At 47.0% G+C, this 19,118-nt stretch overlaps 1 protein-coding gene and 1 pseudogene across 3 annotated transcripts; both read right to left on the bottom strand.

The window, feature by feature from the left end:
• Positions 1 to 1,019: 1,019 nt before the first annotated feature.
• Positions 1,020 to 15,042, bottom strand: IFT46 (intraflagellar transport 46). 3 transcript variants are annotated; one of them, XM_077777220.1, is made up of 13 exons: positions 14,774 to 15,042; positions 13,970 to 14,066; positions 11,471 to 11,550; positions 10,627 to 10,760; positions 10,376 to 10,510; positions 7,459 to 7,533; positions 7,220 to 7,313; positions 6,648 to 6,776; positions 5,536 to 5,657; positions 5,119 to 5,185; positions 2,298 to 2,358; positions 1,922 to 2,007; positions 1,020 to 1,467 (listed from the first exon to the last, which is right to left on the bottom strand). In XM_077777220.1, the coding sequence occupies exons 3-13, from the start codon at positions 11,513 to 11,515 to the stop codon at positions 1,372 to 1,374; spliced, it is 1,044 nt and encodes a 347-aa protein (XP_077633346.1). In that variant the 5' UTR covers positions 11,516 to 11,550; positions 13,970 to 14,066; positions 14,774 to 15,042; the 3' UTR covers positions 1,020 to 1,371. The 3 variants fall into 3 exon arrangements, with proteins under 3 accessions (XP_077633346.1, XP_077633330.1, XP_077633338.1); XM_077777204.1 differs by lacking the exon at positions 14,774 to 15,042 and adding an exon at positions 14,499 to 14,572; XM_077777212.1 differs by lacking the exons at positions 10,376 to 10,510; positions 14,774 to 15,042 and adding an exon at positions 14,499 to 14,564.
• A 3,034-nt stretch (positions 15,043 to 18,076) lies between these two features.
• On the bottom strand, positions 18,077 to 19,118 carry LOC144243077 (large ribosomal subunit protein eL8-like; annotated as a pseudogene).

Here is a 19,118-nt window from a genome sequence, read left to right as displayed (position 1 = left end):
CGAGCCCCTCAAGACCACTGCAGGACCCCTTCTGCTTCCGGCCCCTGCAGGGGACAGCTCCCCTTGAACCTCTTCTTCCCGCGGCACGCCTTCCCTTCTCCCTTTTGCTCTGCGGGCCTTCCAGCACTTTGTGACCCATCTCCCGTATTCAGCACCTCTGTCAGAAGTAACTAGTGTGCTTTCTGACTTCCTGACTACAGCTTGGCTGGCCCAGCCCCCAAATCCAGTTCTTGAATCCGCCCATCTCTACTACCACGACTGCCACCCCGGGTCCAAAGCACGACCACCTCCCACCTGCACTGTGCGACAGCTAGGCTCTCTGAGGCCACAAACAGACAGGTCTGGAGCTAGACAGGCAGGTAAGGCAGGCAGCACTCACTGGGGAGAGAGCCCTAGAAAAAATATGTTCTGGAAGAAAATGATCGCCCTCTACCGCCAGCCCTGGAAGACTGGGATCCGATTTGATTTCACAAGCTGATTTGCTGAAACTGCTATTTACTTAATGCCATTACTAGGCCTGGTTCCTTATTTCTGCCTGGTGCTCAGTCTTTTTCTTTTTTTCTTAATGTTTATTTTGGGAGAGAGAGAGAGAGAGAGAGAGAATGCAAATGGGGGAGGGGCAGAGAGAGAGGGAGACACAGAATCTGAAGTGGGCTCCAGACTCTGAACTATCAGCACAGAGCCTGACATGGGGCTCAGATCATGACCTGAGCTGAAGTCAGATGCTTAACCGACTAAGCCACATAGGCGCCTCTGTCTTTTCCTCTTTAAATGTTTATTTACTTATTTTGGGGCGGGGGGGAGGAGGGGCCACTCGGAAGCCAGGGAGGGCAAGAGAGAGGAAGAGAGAGAATCTCAAGCAAGCTCCACACTGTCAGTGCAGAGCCTGACGTGGAGCTCAATTTCACAAACCATGATATCGTGATCAGACCTCAAATCAAGAGTTGGACACCTAACTTGACTGAGCCGCCCAGGAGCCCGTCTTTTCTCTTTCGTATCACAGAACACAGGACAACCTGAAAGATACAGCATTTTATTTGGAAAATCTTTGCCAACCAACTTTAAGAATGAAAGAAAAGAATTCCATCGCTATGTCAAAAAGAACAGCTTTTAAGCTTCCCTCCCAGCCTGAGCACCCTGGAATCGCGGACATTCCAATCCTTCTATTCTACTCAAATCCCCGCCATGGCGTCGATGCAGAATTCCGACGGGAAGAAAACCTGAGAGAGGCATTTAAGGTGGGCGCGCCGTACTTTCTGGCACAGAGGGCAGTAGGGCACATGCGTCCCTGCGTCAGGCAGGGCCGCCACGTGGCTGCCGGCCGTGTCTCTTCAGCCAGCACAGCCTTGGAACAGTGACCCAGGGGGCATCTCAGTTGAAGGCTAACGTCTCTGCATCTCCGGCTTGAGAGGCGGAGTTGGACGGAGGGGTGAATGCTTTCTTGCCTTCAGCGAGAGCTTTAAAGTGCTGTGAGGAGAGAGGAGGGGCACATGGAGTTTGTGGCACGCTGGCTGCTATTTCTGAGCAAGAACTAACCTCTTAAAGCTCCGCTTTTTTCCAGGTCCCACTTTCAGAACAATTCCTGGGTTCTGTATGTAACACAGCGAGAAATTTGCCCTGCCTCCTTCAAAGATGAACCCCTCTCTTCCTTCTGTCCTGCTTCCATCCCTTAGGCCACGTGGTTCTCCCACAAGAAGGGTGTCCCTAGGGGACCCCTGCAGGCCCGGCCACGCCAGAGGCCCACCGCCGGTCCGCCTCCCTTCCTGTGAAAGCCCCGGCCCCGCTGCTTGCTGCTCTCTGAATGACAGGCAAGGGTGACGGTAACTGCGGCGGAGACCTCTTCCCTTGTCAAAGGACAAGTCACAGCCGACTCAGAAGAGCGGAGACTGTAGCGGCCCTGGCTCTCTAACGCTGGCCTCACCTGTGAGTTCTTGAACTCTGAGTAGAGGGAGAAGAGCAGGTGCAGGGACTGAATCCGACTCTTGTAGACAGGGATGTCCAGGATGGCTGAAATCAAGAGCTCCCGTGAGCAGACCCGAACAGAAGCGGGGGTTATGGGGCATTCCTGTTCGGCCCGGCCCCTCCCAGCCGGGACGTGCTACTAGGCCTCTGGGGGTTAATCACCTGGCAGGGAGCCACCCGAGCCCAAATCGCACCTTCGATGCTGCCCAATGGCAAACTGGCTTAAAGTGAAGGCCGGGACTCAAGAGGCTGTCTTGCCAGAGCAAACGAACCTTCTCAAAAGCCCACAATGTATTCATCCAGAGATGGGAACCAGAAGGGACGGCAGAACTTACCACAGATCATGTCAATGTACTCTGCCAGGCTGCAGTCGATCTCTGCTGTGGGCAGGCTCACCTAGGAGGGGCGTGGGAATGGCCAGAGTTGGAAGGCGGAAGCTTCAGCGGGGCCAGCACCCCTTCCTGTCTCTGAAGGAAGGGAGCTCCCCGCATGAGGCATGTCACGAGAAGTCCTCCCAAGGGGTGAACTGTGCTCCCCCGATGTCCACACATGGAAGTCCTAACACGCGGTGCCCCAGAGCAAGCCTGCACTGGAGACGCGGTCTCAGGAAACATAATGAACCTAAACTGAGGTCATCAGGGAGAGTCCTGACCCAGTAACTAGTCCTTTTAAGAGCAAATCAGGACACAGACACACACAGAGGGGAGATGGCCAGGAGAAGGCGCCGGAAGACGTCAACTCTGCTGACAATGTGACCTCAGACCTCTCGCCTCAGGGGTGTGTGAGAAAATAACTTCCTGCTGTTTAAGCCGCCCAGTCTGTGTCACAGAAGCCCTGGCAAACAATACAATGTGCTTTTGTCCCTCTGATCAGTAAAATGAGATTGGTGACACTCACTAACCACAGTGGAAGATCGAACAGGACCAAGGAAACAACTGAGTGAGTAAAACACACTCCGGTGTGTATTTGTGAAGAAGGGGCCCATCCGAGGCTATGGCCAAGTGTTTACGGCTACTTGGTGTCATAATGCCTAATGGGCCTGGGATACTACTGGAACAGAAAAAACAGGTATGATGTATGGGGTGATAGGCTTTGGCTCTAAGCAAGTCCTACTGTAAGTTTAAAAAGCACTGGCTTCATAAACAATTTTTGTTCTTTTTTTTTTTTTAACAAAAATCAGAGCGTAGGTAGTTCTGCAATTTCCTGTTTTCACTTAACATGTCATTGATGTTTTTCCGTATCAGAGCAAAATAAAGCCAAATAATATTCTACTGTGTAAGTATTTCACCAAATAAATGTACTACTATTCAATTCCCTAAGCAGACATTTTCCTCAGCTACAGCTTTAAAATGCTTTGAGGAAAGAGACTGTTTTTTTTTTCTTAATTTTTTAAAATGTTTTATTTATTTCTGAGAGAGAGAGAGCATGAGCAGGGAAGGGTCAGAGAGAGAGGGAGATACAGAACCTGAAACAGGCTCCAGGCTCCGAGCTGTCAGCACAGAACCCGACACGGGGCTCGAACCCACGAACCGTGAGATCATGACCTGAGCCGAAGTCAGATGCTTAGCCCACTGAACCACCTAGGTGCCCCTAGAGATTGTTTTCAAATTCTTTGCTTTTACCACAATTCCTCAATAAAATAAACATATATCAAAAACCTCTGTCCTCACAGAGCTTATGTTTTGATAGGAAGAAACAAAAACCAAAATAAGTAAGGTATAGAGTGTGTCAGAAGGTAGGAACTACAGAGAAAAAGCAGGGCAAGGGAGTGAGGAAAACTGTGTGGCTGGTGTGGCAATTTTATAACTTTCTCTTTTTTTTAATGTTTTTTATTTATTTCTGAGAGAGAGGGAGACAGCATGAGCAGGGGAGGGTCAGAAAGAGGGAGATACAGAATCTGAAACAGGCTCCAGGCTCTGGGCTAGCCATCAGCACAGAGGCCGACACGGGGCTCGAACCCACGAACTGTGTGATCATGACCTGAGCTGAAGTCCGCTTAACTGATTGAGCCACCCAGGCGCCCCTGGTGTGGCAATTTTAAATATGATGGCCAAGGATGTAAACTGCATTTGCTCAGTTTCCTTTTCTTCATATCGAAGAGCTCTTTGCTTGGATAGTAATCCAATATATAATTTTTTTTTCAGTCTGTCACTCTTTAACTTTGTTTAATGGTAAGTACTGGTACTGAGAACTTTTTATTTCCCAAACTAAAATGTCACATTTTCCCCATATGACTTTGAAGTTTTTTTTGTTTTTTTTTTTAAATTTTTAATGCTTTCTTTATTTTTGAGAGAAAGAGCATGAGCAGGAGAGGGGCAGAGAGAGAGAGGGAGACACAGAATCCTAAGCAGACTCCAGGCTCTGAGCTGTCAGCATAGCAAACCATGGGATCATGACCTGAGCCGAAGTTGGACACTCAACTGACTGAGCCACCCAGGTGCCCCAACTTTTAAATTTCTTAAAAGCAAAATAAGTAAGACACAAAAGAGTGTGATTAGAGTTGGACAGCACACAAAATAGGCAAGCATGATCCATACTGTTAGAAATCAGGACAGTGAGAGGTGCCTCGGTGGCTCAGTTGGTAAAGTGTGCAACTCTTAGCTGTGGGGTTTTAAGTTTGAAAAAATTTTTTTTAAATCTTTATTTAGTTTTGAGAGACAGACAGACCACAAGCAGGGGAGAGGCAAAGAGAGAGAAGGAGACAGATCTGAAGCAGGCTCCAGGCTCTGAGCTGTCAGCACAGAGCCTGATGTGGGGCTCGAACCCACAAACCGTGATATTATGACCTGAGCTAAAGTCAGACGCTTAACTGACTGAGCCACCCAAGGTGCCCTTAAGTGGTTGTAAGTTTAAACCTCATGTTAGGTGTAGGGTTTACTTAAAAATAAAATCTTTAGGGGCACCTGGGTGGCTCAGTTGGTTAAGTGTCCGACTCACGGTTGTGAGATCAAGTCCCATGTCAGGTTCTGCACTGGGCATAGAGCCTGCTTGAGATTCTCTCTCCTTCTCCCTCTGGCCTTCCCCCACTTGCACTCTCATGCTTTCTAAAATATATGTATATTTAAAGAAAAAAAAACTTAAAAAATACAGGAAGAGAGCAAACACTGGGCGCTTGAGTGAATGCCAACTTTCATGGCCCCTGCTCCCTCCACTTACCTTGCCCAAAAGCTCTTCAAATTCTGGGGACCATTCCTGCATCAGCATGTCAATATCAGGCATGGGTCTACAAAGACAGAGGTAAATATGAACAGGAAACGAGGACAGATAACCAGCTGGTAACACCAGCAACCTCTGGGTCACGGGATTCTAGGATGAAGGGAGGTGGTGAGTCTGCCACACGAGGATTTCAGGAGAACACAGACTGGGCAGAGTTAGCCAGGCTCTGGGGTCTGGAGGAATGGCTAAGCAATACCAGATAAATCACAGTCCTTCGGTCTGCAGTCTCAGAGGCTGGCCACATCCACAGGACCTGGCTTGTGTCCTCGGCCTGTGGGCCCTCTTCTCAGAAGCAACGGATCCGCAGGTGGGGAAGGTCACCAGCGGCCCCTGTGGTGAAGAGCGTGTATTTCTTACCTGGTATAGTGCACAGTCGCAGGGGGCTTAGAACGGTGTAATTCCGAGATGCTCTCAATCCATGTGTCGATGGCTTTGGGATTCTTCTCTGCATCTTCTAGGCTCTTTACTTTCATATGTTGCTAGAAAAAGAAGGGGAAACCCTGGCTGACGGCATTAACTAGCTCTCTTATTTTAACAGGAAGGCTCATCACACGCTGCTGTTTCTTAAACAGCAGGCAGCTGGTGAATAGGGTACCCTGACGGCAGCCACGTGAAGACTAGAGGAAAACTGGTAGCATTTTCTGGAGCCATCGGAAGGGGGCGGGTGAAGAGGACAGGACTGACCACAGTGAGATGGCATTTCACACCACTAGGATGGCTACAATTCCTTTTTGTAAGTCTGTTTGTTTGTTTATTGTGAGTGTGCATGCAGGGGAGGGGCAGAGTGAGGGAGAGAGAGAATCCCAAGCAGGCCCCACACTGTCAGTGTGGGGCTGGATGCAGGGCTCCGACCCACGAACTGAGATCATGCTCTGAGCCAAAGTCGGGCGCCTAAGAAACTGATCCCCCCAGGCACCCCTAGGATGGCTAGAATTAAAAAGACAGACAGTAACAAGTGCGGGTGAGGATGTGGAGAAACTGAAACTCTCATTCATTGATGGTGGATTAGTAAAATGCTTCAGCTACTTTGTTTTTTGGGTTGTTGTTGTTTTTAAGTTTATTTATTTTTGAGAGAGAGAGAGGGAGAAAGGGAGACACAGAATCTGAAGCAGACTCCAGGCTCTGAGCTGTCAGCACAGAGCCTGATGTGAGCTTGAACGGCAAGATCATGACCTAAGCTGAACTCAGATGCTTAACTGACTGAGCCACCCAGGTGCCCCAAGGTGTGTTTTTAAATTAGATAGCAGTCATGTTTGCACACCTCTGTGGATACACTAAAAATCACTGACCTGTACAATCTGAAAGGGCGAGTTTCAAGGTAAGTAAATTATATCTCAATAAAACTTTTTGAAAACAAGGGCTGGCCTGAACCATAGCCATCCCTTTTGAGAAGACAGTAAGTCAACTGCACAGATACCAGGGGCCTCTGGCCCTCTCCAGCCGGAGCCTGGGCAAGGCTGGTATCTTACTGTGACGTTGTGCTGTTTGGAATTCTCAGTTAACCAGAGAGAGAGCACTGTAGGGTCTGACTGCTTTGTAGAAGGCTCATCCAATACCAACAGGCCAAGGTTGTCAGGTTTTCCATCAGGACGTGGGACCTGGTTAAGAGAAAGGGAGAAAGGAAGAAAGAAGAAAAAACTGGGGGGGGGGGGACAAAAAAAAGGCCAAATCTGTTGTTTCCAAACAGCTGAAGAGGAAGAACGCTTCTAGTACATCATTATTACTAGTATTAAAAAGCATGCTTGCATATCATGCTGTACTAAAATATGATCTACTAAAAAACACATGATCTATAGTATCTTAAATATAAAAGTGATAATTAGGAGGCAAATAAATGACAAATTTTTAACATATAATGATAGAATCAAGTATTACCTAATACAATGAATAGACTTTGGAGAGCAAGATTAAGAATGCCAGTGAAATGACGAATATATATCAAGGTAGCCAGTGCTAGTCAGAAATTAGTGCAGTTGTTAAGAGTAATACAGGGGTCAGAAGAAACACCTAAGGAGTCATTTTTAGGATGTTTCAACTGTACCTTTAGGAATGCGTCAATATCCCCAACAGCAGGGATAAAATCAGGAATGAAAGGTTTCAGTTTGTGGTCCAGGTCGATCAACTGAGGGGTGTACCTAGGAGATATTGCCACGGTTACGTGGACGAGGTCAGAGAAACGAACTTTACTGTTCAGGTTAAAAAATCTAAGGCGAATGGCCCGTTTCAGACTAGAGGTAGGAAACGGGTGGGGAGGTCATGGGGGAAGGGCCTGGTGCTCACCTGCTGATATACTGGAAGAGTTCCTTAATCTCAGCCGACACTGGCAAATGTTCATAATCTGCAGGATCATAGGCCCTGTGGAAAGGAAAAGATAGTTCAAGGTGACAGCGAAGGGCAGATGTGGCTGAGCCCCGGTTCAGCCCTCCTCACCAACCGCTGACCCCATGTCGCTGAACCTCGTTTCTGCTGCGCCCACAACTGCCTTTCCTGGTCCTGGGAGGTTCACAAGGCAAGTTTAGAATGGATTATAATTAGCTTGGTTACCTCTGCCAGTGAAAAGGAAAAGAGCTGCAGAAAGTGGAAAACAACTTTTAAACACTTTAGAGTGCAGCATTAATTTTGTTTCCCTTTTTTGAATGAAAGGGATGGAGAGAAAATATGGTATGAGATTGCAATTTTTTTAAATTCAGGTATAACTGACAATATGAGATTTCAATTTCTGATGTGAAAATAATTTTCCCCAAGAAAAACAGGAATTTTTACAAAGATGCTTTTAACAGTGGGGCGCCCGAGTGGCTCAGTCAATCTTCTGATCCCTGATCTCAGCTCAGGTCTTGATCTCTATGAGTTCAACCCCCCTCTTGGGTTCCACGCTGGGCCTGGAGCCTCCTTAATGAAAAAAAAAAAAAAAAGATGTTTTTAACAGTGTTTATTTTTTTAAGAATTAAAAAAAATTTTTTTTAATGTTTACTTTTGAGAGAGAAAGAGAGAGAGTATGAGCAGGAGAGGGTCAGAGAGAGAGGGGAAGACAGAGGATCCAAAACAGGCTCCACACTGTCAGTGCAGTCCAATGTGGGGCTCGAACTCACAAACCGTGGGATCATGACCTGAGCCGAACCCGGATACTTAACCGACTGAGCCACCCAGGTGCCCCTTAACAGTGTTATTTATACAGGTAAAAAATTAGAAACAAAATATCCAATATTGAGAGATGGTTACGTATGTCAATTTGAATGTTTTATAGTTATTATCATCTTTAATTTTTAAGTAAGCTCTACACCCAATGTGGGGCTTGAACTAACAAGAACTTGACAAAGTTCTGGGGAAGGTAGCTTAGCAAAAAACCTAAATATCTCCTTATTTTTAATGTTCATTTATTTATTTTGAGAGAGAATATGAGAGGGAGGGGCAGAAAGAGAGGGAGGGAGAGAATCTCAAGCAGCCTTCGCGCTGACAGCACGGGCTGATGTGGGGCTCCATCTCACCAATTGTGACATCATGACCTGAGCCGAAATCAAGACTCAGGTGCTCAGCCAACTGGGCCACCCAGGTGCCCCAAATTAGATATATCATTGACTTGAAGTTTCCATTCCCCCCGATTATATACTTTATGAAAGCAGGATGGGATCATGAAGTAAACTGGGAAACATGAAGAGTCAGTCTGGGATTAAACCTTTGCCTCATCTACTTAGTGTCCACCTGTGGGTGGATAATCCACAGGTAACTTTTTTTTTTTTTAATTTTTATTTATTTCTAGGAGAGAGAGAGACAGCGTGAGCAGGGGGGGGTCAGAGAGAGAGGGAGATACAGACTCTGAAACAGGCTCCAGGCTCCGAGCTGGCAGTCAGCACAGAGCCCGACGCGGGGCTCGAACCCACCAACCACGAGATCATGACCTAAGCGAAAGTCGGACGCTTAACCGACTAAGCCACCCAGGCGCCCCCACAGGTAACTTTTTAATTAAACTGCTTTATTTAATAAGTGATACACACAGATGATATGAAAGGAAAGGTACAAAATGTATGGTGAAAAGTTATGGCTCACTCCCACCCTGTGCCCTTGCCCACATCCCCCTCCCCAAAGTAATCACTAGGATCAGTATCTAATGTCCCCTAGAGATAGCCTGTGCAATTTTTGTTTTACACCACGGTAGCACAGCGTAAACGCTCTTCTATACCTTCTTATGTTTAAATTTTTTAAATTTTTTAACGTTTATTTATTATTGAGAAAGAGAGAGAGAGAGAGACAGAGCATGAGCAGAGGAGTGGTAGAGAGAGGGAAACACAGAATCCAAAGCAGGCTCCCGGCTCTGAGCATCAGCACAGAGCCCAATGCGGGGCTTGAACCCATGAGCGGATCATGACCTGAGCCAAAGTAGGACGCTCAACTGACTGAGCCACCCAGGCGCCCCTCTTCTATATCTTTTTAAAATTTAACACTGTCTACGGGCACTTGCTCAGTCGGTTAAGTGTCTGTGCTGACAGCTTCAGGTCCTCTGCATCCCTCTCTCCGCCCCTCCCCTGCTCATGGTCTTGCTCTCTCTCTCAAAAATAAATAAACGTTAAAAAAAAAAATTTAACACTGTCTCTTGGAGATTGTTCTTTATGGTGCATAGAGTGCTGCCTTATACTTTTCAATGGCCAGATGGAAGTCCACTGATTGGCTACACCATCATTATTTAACCAGTCATGGTATGTGAAATGGATGGGCCTTAGAATCAATCCACTTCGATTAAAACCTATAGGGGTAGGTCATGCCTAATCCATCCCAAGGGCTGGAACAGGGTGAGTGTTTTGTTTGTTTGTTTTGTTTTGTTTTGAGACAGAAGGGAGTGGGGAGAGAGGCAGAGGGAGGGATAGAGAGAACTGAGCAGGCTCTATGCTCAGTGTGGAGTCCCACCAGGGGACTGATCCCACGATGCTGGGATCATGACCTGAGCTGAAATCAAGAGTCAGACACTCAAACCAAGTGAGCCGCCGAGGCGCCCCAGGAGATTTTTTACTTAAACATCAGCCAGGAACATGTGCCTCAGTGTAGCGCTCACAACATCCAACAAAGACCTGAGCCTAACTAGAAACTGTCCTGTGCACATATGTTTTCCTTGCTAAATAGCATTGCTTGGGTATGTATATAAATGTTATTTCCTCTTTCCCAACATGAAAGCTCTTTGAAGGCAGAGACTGCCTTTTAGATTTACTCAGCAAATCCTTGTGAAACCACGGAGCCCACGAATACTTCCGATGACGCAAGTGACGTCATGGGACCCAGGGAGGCAGTGTGGCCGGAAGAGAAGGAAAGCGCTTTACGCTGGCCTCTGAGACGTCTGAAAATCCTAAGCAGGGGAGATCAAAGGAGATGCTAGAATTTCACGCCTAACTGATGTGTTTGGAAGGAGGGGTTTCCCCCCCTGCTTGGGTGTCCTCGGCGAGGCGGGGGGGCTCTCCTCACCCTTCCAGGGGGGCGCCGTGCTCTTCATCATCATCATCTTCATCGGAATCTGTCTCAGAGGAGTCGTCGTCATCATCATCATCATTTTCACTAAAGCCCTGCTGAGGTGTCAGCTGCAAGGGCTTCTTCTTCTCCTGAGAAAGGACAGGGTGGGCACAGAAAGAGCCACATAGAGAGAAGGTCAGTGTACCTATGCCCCATTCCCTCCTAGTGCTCCCACTCGTACCCTCCCGCCTGGCACCAAATGACCAGAAAGAGAGGGTGGCTCTCCCCAGAAACGCCCCAAGGGACCGTCATCTGCTCCTGCTCAGCTACACTGGGTCCTCACTTTCTATAACCACATTCGATTTTTCTCCTGGAGTCCTGTTGGGCTCTGTGCTGACAGCTCAGAGCCCGAGTCCTGCCTCCGATTCTGTGTCTCTCTCTCTCTCTCTCTGTCCCTCCCACCAATGTCTGTGCACATGCGCTCTCGTGCTCTCTCTCTCTCTCAAAATAAGTAAAACTTGGGGCGCCTGAGTGGCTTAGTCAGTTAAGCGTCCGACTTCGGCTCAGATCATGATCTCACAGTTTGTGGGTTTGATCCCTGTGTCGGGCTCTGTGCTGACAGCTCAGAGCCTGGAGCCTGTCTTCGGGTTCTGTGTCTCCCTCTCTCTCTGACCCTCCCCTGCTCATACTGTCTCTATCTCTCTCTCAAAAATAAAAAAAAATTTTTTTTAACTATAAAAAAAAAAGTAACACTAAAAAGAAAAAAAGACATCTTTACTATAGACTTACTATCACTCCAGATTAACTAGTAACAACTCAAAGCAAGAATGTCCCCGAGAAGCTGTGGGTCATACCACACCTTGTTATTTTCCTCCTCATACTCGTCACTGCTGTTGTCGGCCATAATCTTGTCAGGAGGCTGGGCAGAACCAAGAAGTCCTTAAAAGAAAAGTTTTCCTTTTAGGTTAAGGTGAGATGATTTTTAAAGACAAATATTTTTGGTTTATGATAGGTTACGCTCTGTTTATGGCTAAAGGCAGACAACTGAATTCTAGTCATGGCTCTGTCACCTCAGTTCAGGACATACATATTCGGCATGACCGTGCAGAAGCCATCAGGTTAAATATTATACTAGTGGATTATCTGCCATTTCATAAATTATATAAAATCTGTCCTTAGTTTACACACTGGTAAAGTGAGGTTAGTAAATGGCAAAGCAACAAGAGTACTGGATTGATAGTCAGAAGGCCGGGAGTGAAGAGCAGCTCTATGAGTTGGGACTCAGCCGGAGTCTCAGTATTTCCATGTCTGAAGGAAGGCAGTGATATTGATCACTCCAAACAGTTGCAAGGATCAAATGACAAAGCTCAAGTGAAAGGAGCTGACCCAGCTCCCGGCAAGTAACAGTCACAAATATGAATCTGAATCAGTGTCCATAAAAGCAATAAAAATATTCTGAACAATTAAAAGCATAATCAGATAGAAGATAATAACTGGCATGAAAAGCATGTTCAATAATTTCTAAATCAAATTAATGCCAGGGGCGCCTGGGTGGCTCCCTCGGTTAAGTGTCCAACTTCGGCTAAGATCATGATCTCTGATCTCATGATCTCTGTGCTGACAGCTCAGAGCCTGGAGTCTGCTTTGCATTCTGTGTCTCCCTCTCTGTCTCTGCCCCTCCCCTGTTGCACTCTGTCTCTCTCTCTCTCTCTCTCAAAAATAAACATTAAAAAAATGTAAATCAAATTAATGCCAATTAAACACCCTACTACATGGCCCAAACTGAAAACAAATTGTAATGTCAGTAACTGGCAGGATTATAAGCATGGTCTAGTCAAAAACCTTATCTAGGTATATATATCCACAAAAGATTGAATGTGGGGACCCAAACAGATACTTGGACACCCATGTTCATAGCAGCAGAGTTACAACAGCCAAAAGGGGAAAAAAAAACCAAGTGTTTGTCAACAGACAAGTGGATAAACAAAATGTGGTTATACTTACAATAGGATGTCATTCAGCTAGAAAAAGGAAGGAAACTCACCCAGGCTACAGCCTGGAAACCATTATGCTAAGTGCAATTAGCCCCACACAAAAGGACAAATATTGTATGATTCCACTTTTGGGGAGCCCAGAAGAGGTGACATCATAGAGACCAAGTAGGACAGAGCTTACCAGGGGCTGCCAGGAAGAGGGAAATGGCGAGTTATTATTTAACGAGTAGTTTCTGTTCAGGATGATGAAGAGACTCTCGAAATAGACAGTAGAGATAGTTACACAACAGTATGAAGGCACTTAATGCCACTGAATCGTACCCTCAAAAATGATTAAAATGGGAAAAAAAAAATTATTAAAATGGTAAACGTTTTTTAATATTTTATTTATTTTTGAGAGACAGAAACAGAGCACAAGCAAGGGAGGGTCAGAGAGAGAAGGAGACCCAGAATCCGAAGCAGGTTCCAGGCCCTGAGCTGTCAGCACAGAGCCTGATGCGGGGCTCGAACTCAAAAACTGTGAGATCATGACCTGAGTTGAAGTCAGATACTTAACCAACTGAGCCACCCAGGTGCCCCTAAAATGGTAAATTTAATGTTAGGTATATTTACTGCAACCCCAGATGTCATCCTCAATTCCGAGCTCAGGAGCCAAACCCAATCCCCAGTATCTGGATGTTTCTCATCTTTCAGTCTCAAATGTCACCACGCCCTCAGGTCTTCCCTGACCCCCCACATCAAAACGAGATCTCACTCCTCGTTATTCTCCGTAAAATCAAACTCTGCCTCCAACGGTGCACTTACCACACTTGTCATTATTATGTCCGTTTATCTGTTTGTCATCTGTCTCCCGTGATGACAAGCATCAGGATGGCAGAGTCAATGTCTCTTTTAATACTGTAGACCTACAAGGCTGACACCCAGTAGGCATTCAAAACATGTTTGTTGAGTAAATGAGGGTGTCAAGGCCTGTTCAAATATTTCACTGGGATTTTGACTGGGATTGCAAGTTAAGGGCAGGTTACTGAAGCATCTTCAAGACTGTGCAAAAACAGTTCTGAGAAGTTAAAACACACACACAGACAAACCATGAATCCCTGGCAGGCTGTGAGCAGAGCAGTATCATCAAGCCACTGGAGATAGGAAACACTGGTCAGGCTGAAGGAAGATTCTACATCTGGGGGGCTGGGTTTTCTCCTCCCTTAACTAGTTAGAAAACAGAAACAATGGGCAAGTGTTCACCAAACTGGACTCTAAAAGCCAACATGTGCTATTATAATAAAATAGGACCTTCTCGGAGGCAATCATGAATCCATCCTGCTCTTTGTTCTGAGAGTCGTTTCTTTCCTCTTCATTCCTCTTACCTTCAGGTCTGGAGATTGGAGTATGAATACTTGCAACCTCTTCAGAGTCGTTAATCTCTAGACGTTCATCGTAGTTCTGGTTTTCAACAATCTTGGTCTAGGTAAAAGGAGACATCATTACGTGGCTCATATCGCAGGATATGAGCTGACTCCAAACCAGCAGTGGCTCCTCTTCCTTACCCAAGACACCGGTTTTCCATGAAACCCTTGCCCCCATTCAAATTTTCCTTAAGGCTTCTTGGTCCAAGTCAAGCAGTTAAATCATCCTGCCGCAGCCCTTATTTAGGAACTGCTGGCAGGCTGGCTGAGGACCCAGGGAGGGAAACGCCAGCCAACTTAGGGGAGCAGCTCCCCAAAGCTGTAAGATACACACGCAAGGGCACAACAGTATTCGTCTTAGAAGGCAGCTCTCTCCTTAGGTTCGGTCACTTTCCCCAAAGGCTGCTGGGGTGTCGGGGTTGGGGGGAGGAAGATGGGGGGACTGTAGAGGTTCTAGAAAGAGTTCCGTCTCTGGAGTCCCCTTGTTTACCTGCAGAGAGGGTAATCTCCAGTCTCTCGGTCCCATCCAATAATCCCAAGCGCCTCATCCCCATCTCCACCCCCTGTCTTGCAGATCGGGCCCTACTGAAGTTTCTTGGGGAAGTAAAGGAAGCCGAATGATAGCCGGTGGCGTGAAGGAAGAGAAGTAACGGTTGTCACGGAGATGGGAAGAGATGGGGGGGTCGGAGGGAAGGGGAGTCGTCCTACGTTCCTCTTGGGAGGGAGAAAGGGACTTCTCTTTCTGCCACGGTGAGCGCGAATTACCTGCAGCCCCTCTGAATCCGTCTCCTCTATATGGAAAGAACCCCAGCCTACGGCCGGAGTCTCACTCCAATATTAGGCCAGGCCACTTTTAGGACTTCCACTCGGAGCTCCCCGGCTTGTTGTCAGTCGCTAGGAGAAGGGGGGGGAAAAAAAAACCCCAAAACTCGCGAGACTTGCTTCCGCTCTCGTGAGACCTTCTCCAGTCGCGCTCGGCGTCTCTCCCAGCAACAGAGGATCCGAGGGGCGTCCGAATGGGTTTGGGTAAAGCCTGTCGGGCTGGGCTGTCTAGTCGCCCTTTTTTCTATGGTTTCAGTAAACGCGTCTGTGGCGGCATCTAGCGACCACGGCTGGCAAAGCGGGCTGACGAGTATTGGTTCGTACGGTTAGCCCTCCGATCGGGAAACGCGGTGTACGTTTCTCCCGCGGGGACGAGGCGAGTCGGCCTAAGTCGGTCGAATCGGAATTGGGGCCGGCTCTCGAGGTGGTGTTCCCACGGCACCCTGCCTGTGCCTTTCTAGCATTTGTATTACATTATAGCCCGTCCCCCCCACCCCACACACAGTGTCTCCTTGCATGGCACTTGCTTATACCAAGAAATTATTCGTTACTTGGATGAGATTCAAATCGAACCCCGTTTCCTATATATATTGCCGAAGAAGACTGAGCTTCTTTAGGACATTGCAGAAATTAGAAACTTTTTAAAAAATGTATTTATTTTTGAGAGAGAGACAGAGAGTGAGTGAGGAAGGGGCAGAGAGAGAGGAAGACCCGGAGTCCGAAGCAGGCTCCAGGCTCTGAAATGCCAGAGCCCGATATGGGGCTCGAATGCACAGATGGCGAGATCTTGACCTGAGCCAAAGTCGGACGGTTAACCGACTGAGCCACCCAGACGCCCCAGAAATTAGGCACTTTAAAACTGCGTGTTGGGGGCCGCCTGGGTGGCTCAGTCGGTTGGGTGGCGNTTCTCTCTCTCTCTCTCTCTCTCTCTCTCTCTCTCTCTCTCTCTCTCTCTCGGAAATAAATAAAACATTAAAACACTAAAAATGCGCGTTGGATGGGTGAGAAATGAGCGAATGAAGACGTAAAGGATAAGTATTTCAAAACCATAGACATCGTTAATTGGGGGAGTCAGTGGGGGAGGTCTGGGGGGCCAAGTCGGTTAAGCCGTAACCGTCCGACTTTGGCTGAGGTCATGATCTCTTGGGTTAGTGGGTTCAAGCCCCCGTAGGGCTCTGTGCTGACAGCTCAGAGGCTGGAGCCTGCTTTGGATTCCTTGTCTCCCTCTCTCTCTGCCCTCCCCTGCGTGCTGTCTGTCTCTCTCAAAAATAAATAAAACATTTAAAAAATTAATTTGGGGAGTCAGAGAGAGGGAGAAACAAAAGAATATTGAAAATTGATCCTGAAAACCTGCCAGACAAAAGCAGGAAGGTGGCTTTAAAAAGGAAAATGAGAGACCCCTCTTCTGAGACACTTCTGGTTAAAAAATGGAACTGCNAGAGACTCTTGAATGCTGACAAAAACTGAGGACTGATGGATGTGGGGGGAGGGGGGGATGGGCATGGAGGAGGACACTTGTGGGGATGAGCACTGGGTGTTATGTGGAAACTAATTTGACAATAAACTATTAAAAAAAAATGGAACTGCAAAGCATTAAAAAAAATGTGTGTCCTCTGTTATTGCTAATAATAATGCATAAGTATTATTGAGTACTCCAGATGTATAGGCACTTAGATTATATAGTTTTAATATTATTAATGTATTATCTAACTTCACAACCTTTTGAAACAAATGTTCCTGCCAATTGAGAGATCAGATAATTGAGGCTTAGGAGAGTTCAAGTTACTTGCCCAGAGCCACCCAGCTAGTAAATGGTCAAAATGGGAGTCAAGGTCAGCCTAACTTCTAAATCCCTGCTTTTTATTTTCAAATATTTATTTCTGAGAGAGAGAGAGAGAGGCAGTGTGAGCAGGGGAGGGGCAGAGAGAGAGGGAGACACAGAATCTGAAACAGGCTCCAGGCTCTGAGCTAGCCATCAGCACAGACCCCGACGCGGGGCTCGAACCCACGGACTGAGAGATCATGACCTGAACCGAAGTCAGACGTTCAACCGACTGAGCCACCCAGGCGCCCCTTTTCTAGTTTTTAAAATGTTTACTTATTTCTGAGAGACAAAGCATGAGCTGCAGAGGGCAGAGAGAGAAAGGGAGACACAGAATCCAATGCGGGGCTTGAACACATGACAGATCATGACCTGAGCCAAAGGCAGATGCTCAACTGACAGAACCACTCAGGTGCCTGTAATAGGGAGATTTTTTTTGTTAAATTTTTAAGTGTTTTATATATTTTTGAGAAAGAGAACATGAGCAGGGGAGGGGCAGAGAGAGAGGGAGACAGAAACTGAAGCAGTCTCCAGGCTCTAAGCTGTCACCACAGAGCCCGACGCGGGGCTCAAACTCACTAGCCGTGAGATCATGACCGGAGCCAAAGTCAGTCTCTTAATTGCCTGAGCCACTCAGGTGCCCTTCTTATGCAGTTTAATTCATCTGATCTCGTATTTCTAAAGAATCTGCATGTGTTTGTCTTTGCTGCGCTTCGCTTCGGTGGTCCATGTTGAAGATCCCCAGAAGCTGCCACAATAGAACAATAATTCCAGGCAAGATTTTGACTATTTTAAAATTAAGAATGTGCCTTTATAAAAATACGTTTTTATAACAAAATTTTAAAAATACAATTTGACTTACATCCTTCCAGGCGTGCAAAGTTTTAAAATATGTGAGCTTTATAAAGATTCTACCAGAAAGCCATTAGAGAGGAAGCGGCAATGAGCAAGAGTGAGTATTCTGTAATGCAGGGCTCAAGGGTACAGCTTCTGAAGTTGAGTGGCCTTTGTTCGAATCCTGGCTTTGCTACTCTCTAGCCCTGACACGTGTGGTGGAATAGTTTTCCTCTTTGTACCTTGTAAAAGAGATTATTAGGGATCCTATTTCACAGAAGTCTTGTGAGGATTTTTTTTAAGATTATGTATTTATTTTGAGAGACAGTGTGCACATGGCATGGGCAGAGGAGGGGCAGAGTGAGAGGCAGAGAGAGAGAAAGAATCCCAAGCAGGCTCTGAGCCATCAGCACAGGACCTGACGTGGGGCTTGATCCCATAAACCATGAGATCGTTACATAAGCTGAAATCAAGAGTCAGACATCTAACCAACTGAGCCATCCAGGCGCCCCCTATTATTATTATTTTTGACACTGGTTAGAAGAGAACTTTTTAGTACTTTTATGTACAGAAAATTCAACAGCGTCCACTTAGCCCAGTTTGGTGGCCAATTCTTTAGCCTTTGCCTTTTCCGACTTGGCAATGCAAGCCACTGACTTAGGACCCAGGATGTTACTTCCCTAGTGGCAGTGGATCTCATCCTATCTGTCTTTGTAATTGGTCTTGATGGCTTCCACCAGTTCAGCTAGAGCTCCTTAGTCTTCCAAGTTAACTGGTGTGAAGATGACAGTGGTGCAGCCCTTCCTGTAGACCAGACGCCTCAGCCAAGGCTGGCCTTCCCCTTGATAATGCAGTAGGGAAACCCCGTCGTTGAACACAGGGCTGGCAGGAAGAAGACCAGCTCAATGGAAATCACATCATGTGCAATCACCACCAGCTTGTTTTCCACCAAGGTGGTGACGTTATTATTTTATTCAATGTTTTTATTCATTTTTGAGAGAGACAGAGTGCAAGAGGGGAGGACCAGAGAGAGGGGGAGGCACAGAATCCAAAGCAGGCTCCAGGCTCTTAGCTATTAATACAGAGCCTGACGTGGGGCTGAAACTCAGCAACCCTGAGATCATAGCCTGAGCCGAAGTCCAACGCTTAACCAACTGAGCCATCCAGGCACCCCCAAGGTGGTGACATTATTAACCCCAGCTTGAAGGACAGGCGGTCTCTTAGTGAGGGTTGTCCCCTTTGTCTGCAGCTTTCTTCTCAGCCCAGGCCAACAGCCTCTGCTGCTTCTCTTGCTTTGTCTCTGGTCTGTATTTGTGAGCCAGCTTCAACAGCTGCATAGCTGTCAGGCGGTCCAAGGCGTGAGTGAACTGGTTAATCTCAGGAGGCACTTTTAGATGTTAAGATTTAATAGCCCTTTGCCTCTGCACCTGATGTAGCAGGACCATTTGACAAAGCAGGCGAGGTCTCCTTGGGGCTGGATGTCCTGTCTGGTGCCAAAACCCTGTCTGGTGCCAAAACCCTTGGACCTTTTCTCAAACAGGGGACCACCTTCTTGCCCTCCCCTTCTTCACAACAGCAGGGGCCAGGGCCACCTTCTTCCCCCTTAGCCTTCTTTCCTTTCAGCATCTTGGA

The sequence above is a fragment of the Crocuta crocuta genome, unplaced genomic scaffold, assembly GCF_008692635.1.
Source record: "Crocuta crocuta isolate KB4526 unplaced genomic scaffold, BGI_CrCroc_1.0 scaffold271, whole genome shotgun sequence".
NCBI lineage: Eukaryota > Metazoa > Chordata > Mammalia > Carnivora > Hyaenidae > Crocuta > Crocuta crocuta.
Note: the sequence above shows the minus strand (reverse complement) of the source record. Positions and strands in the feature narration are given on the sequence as shown.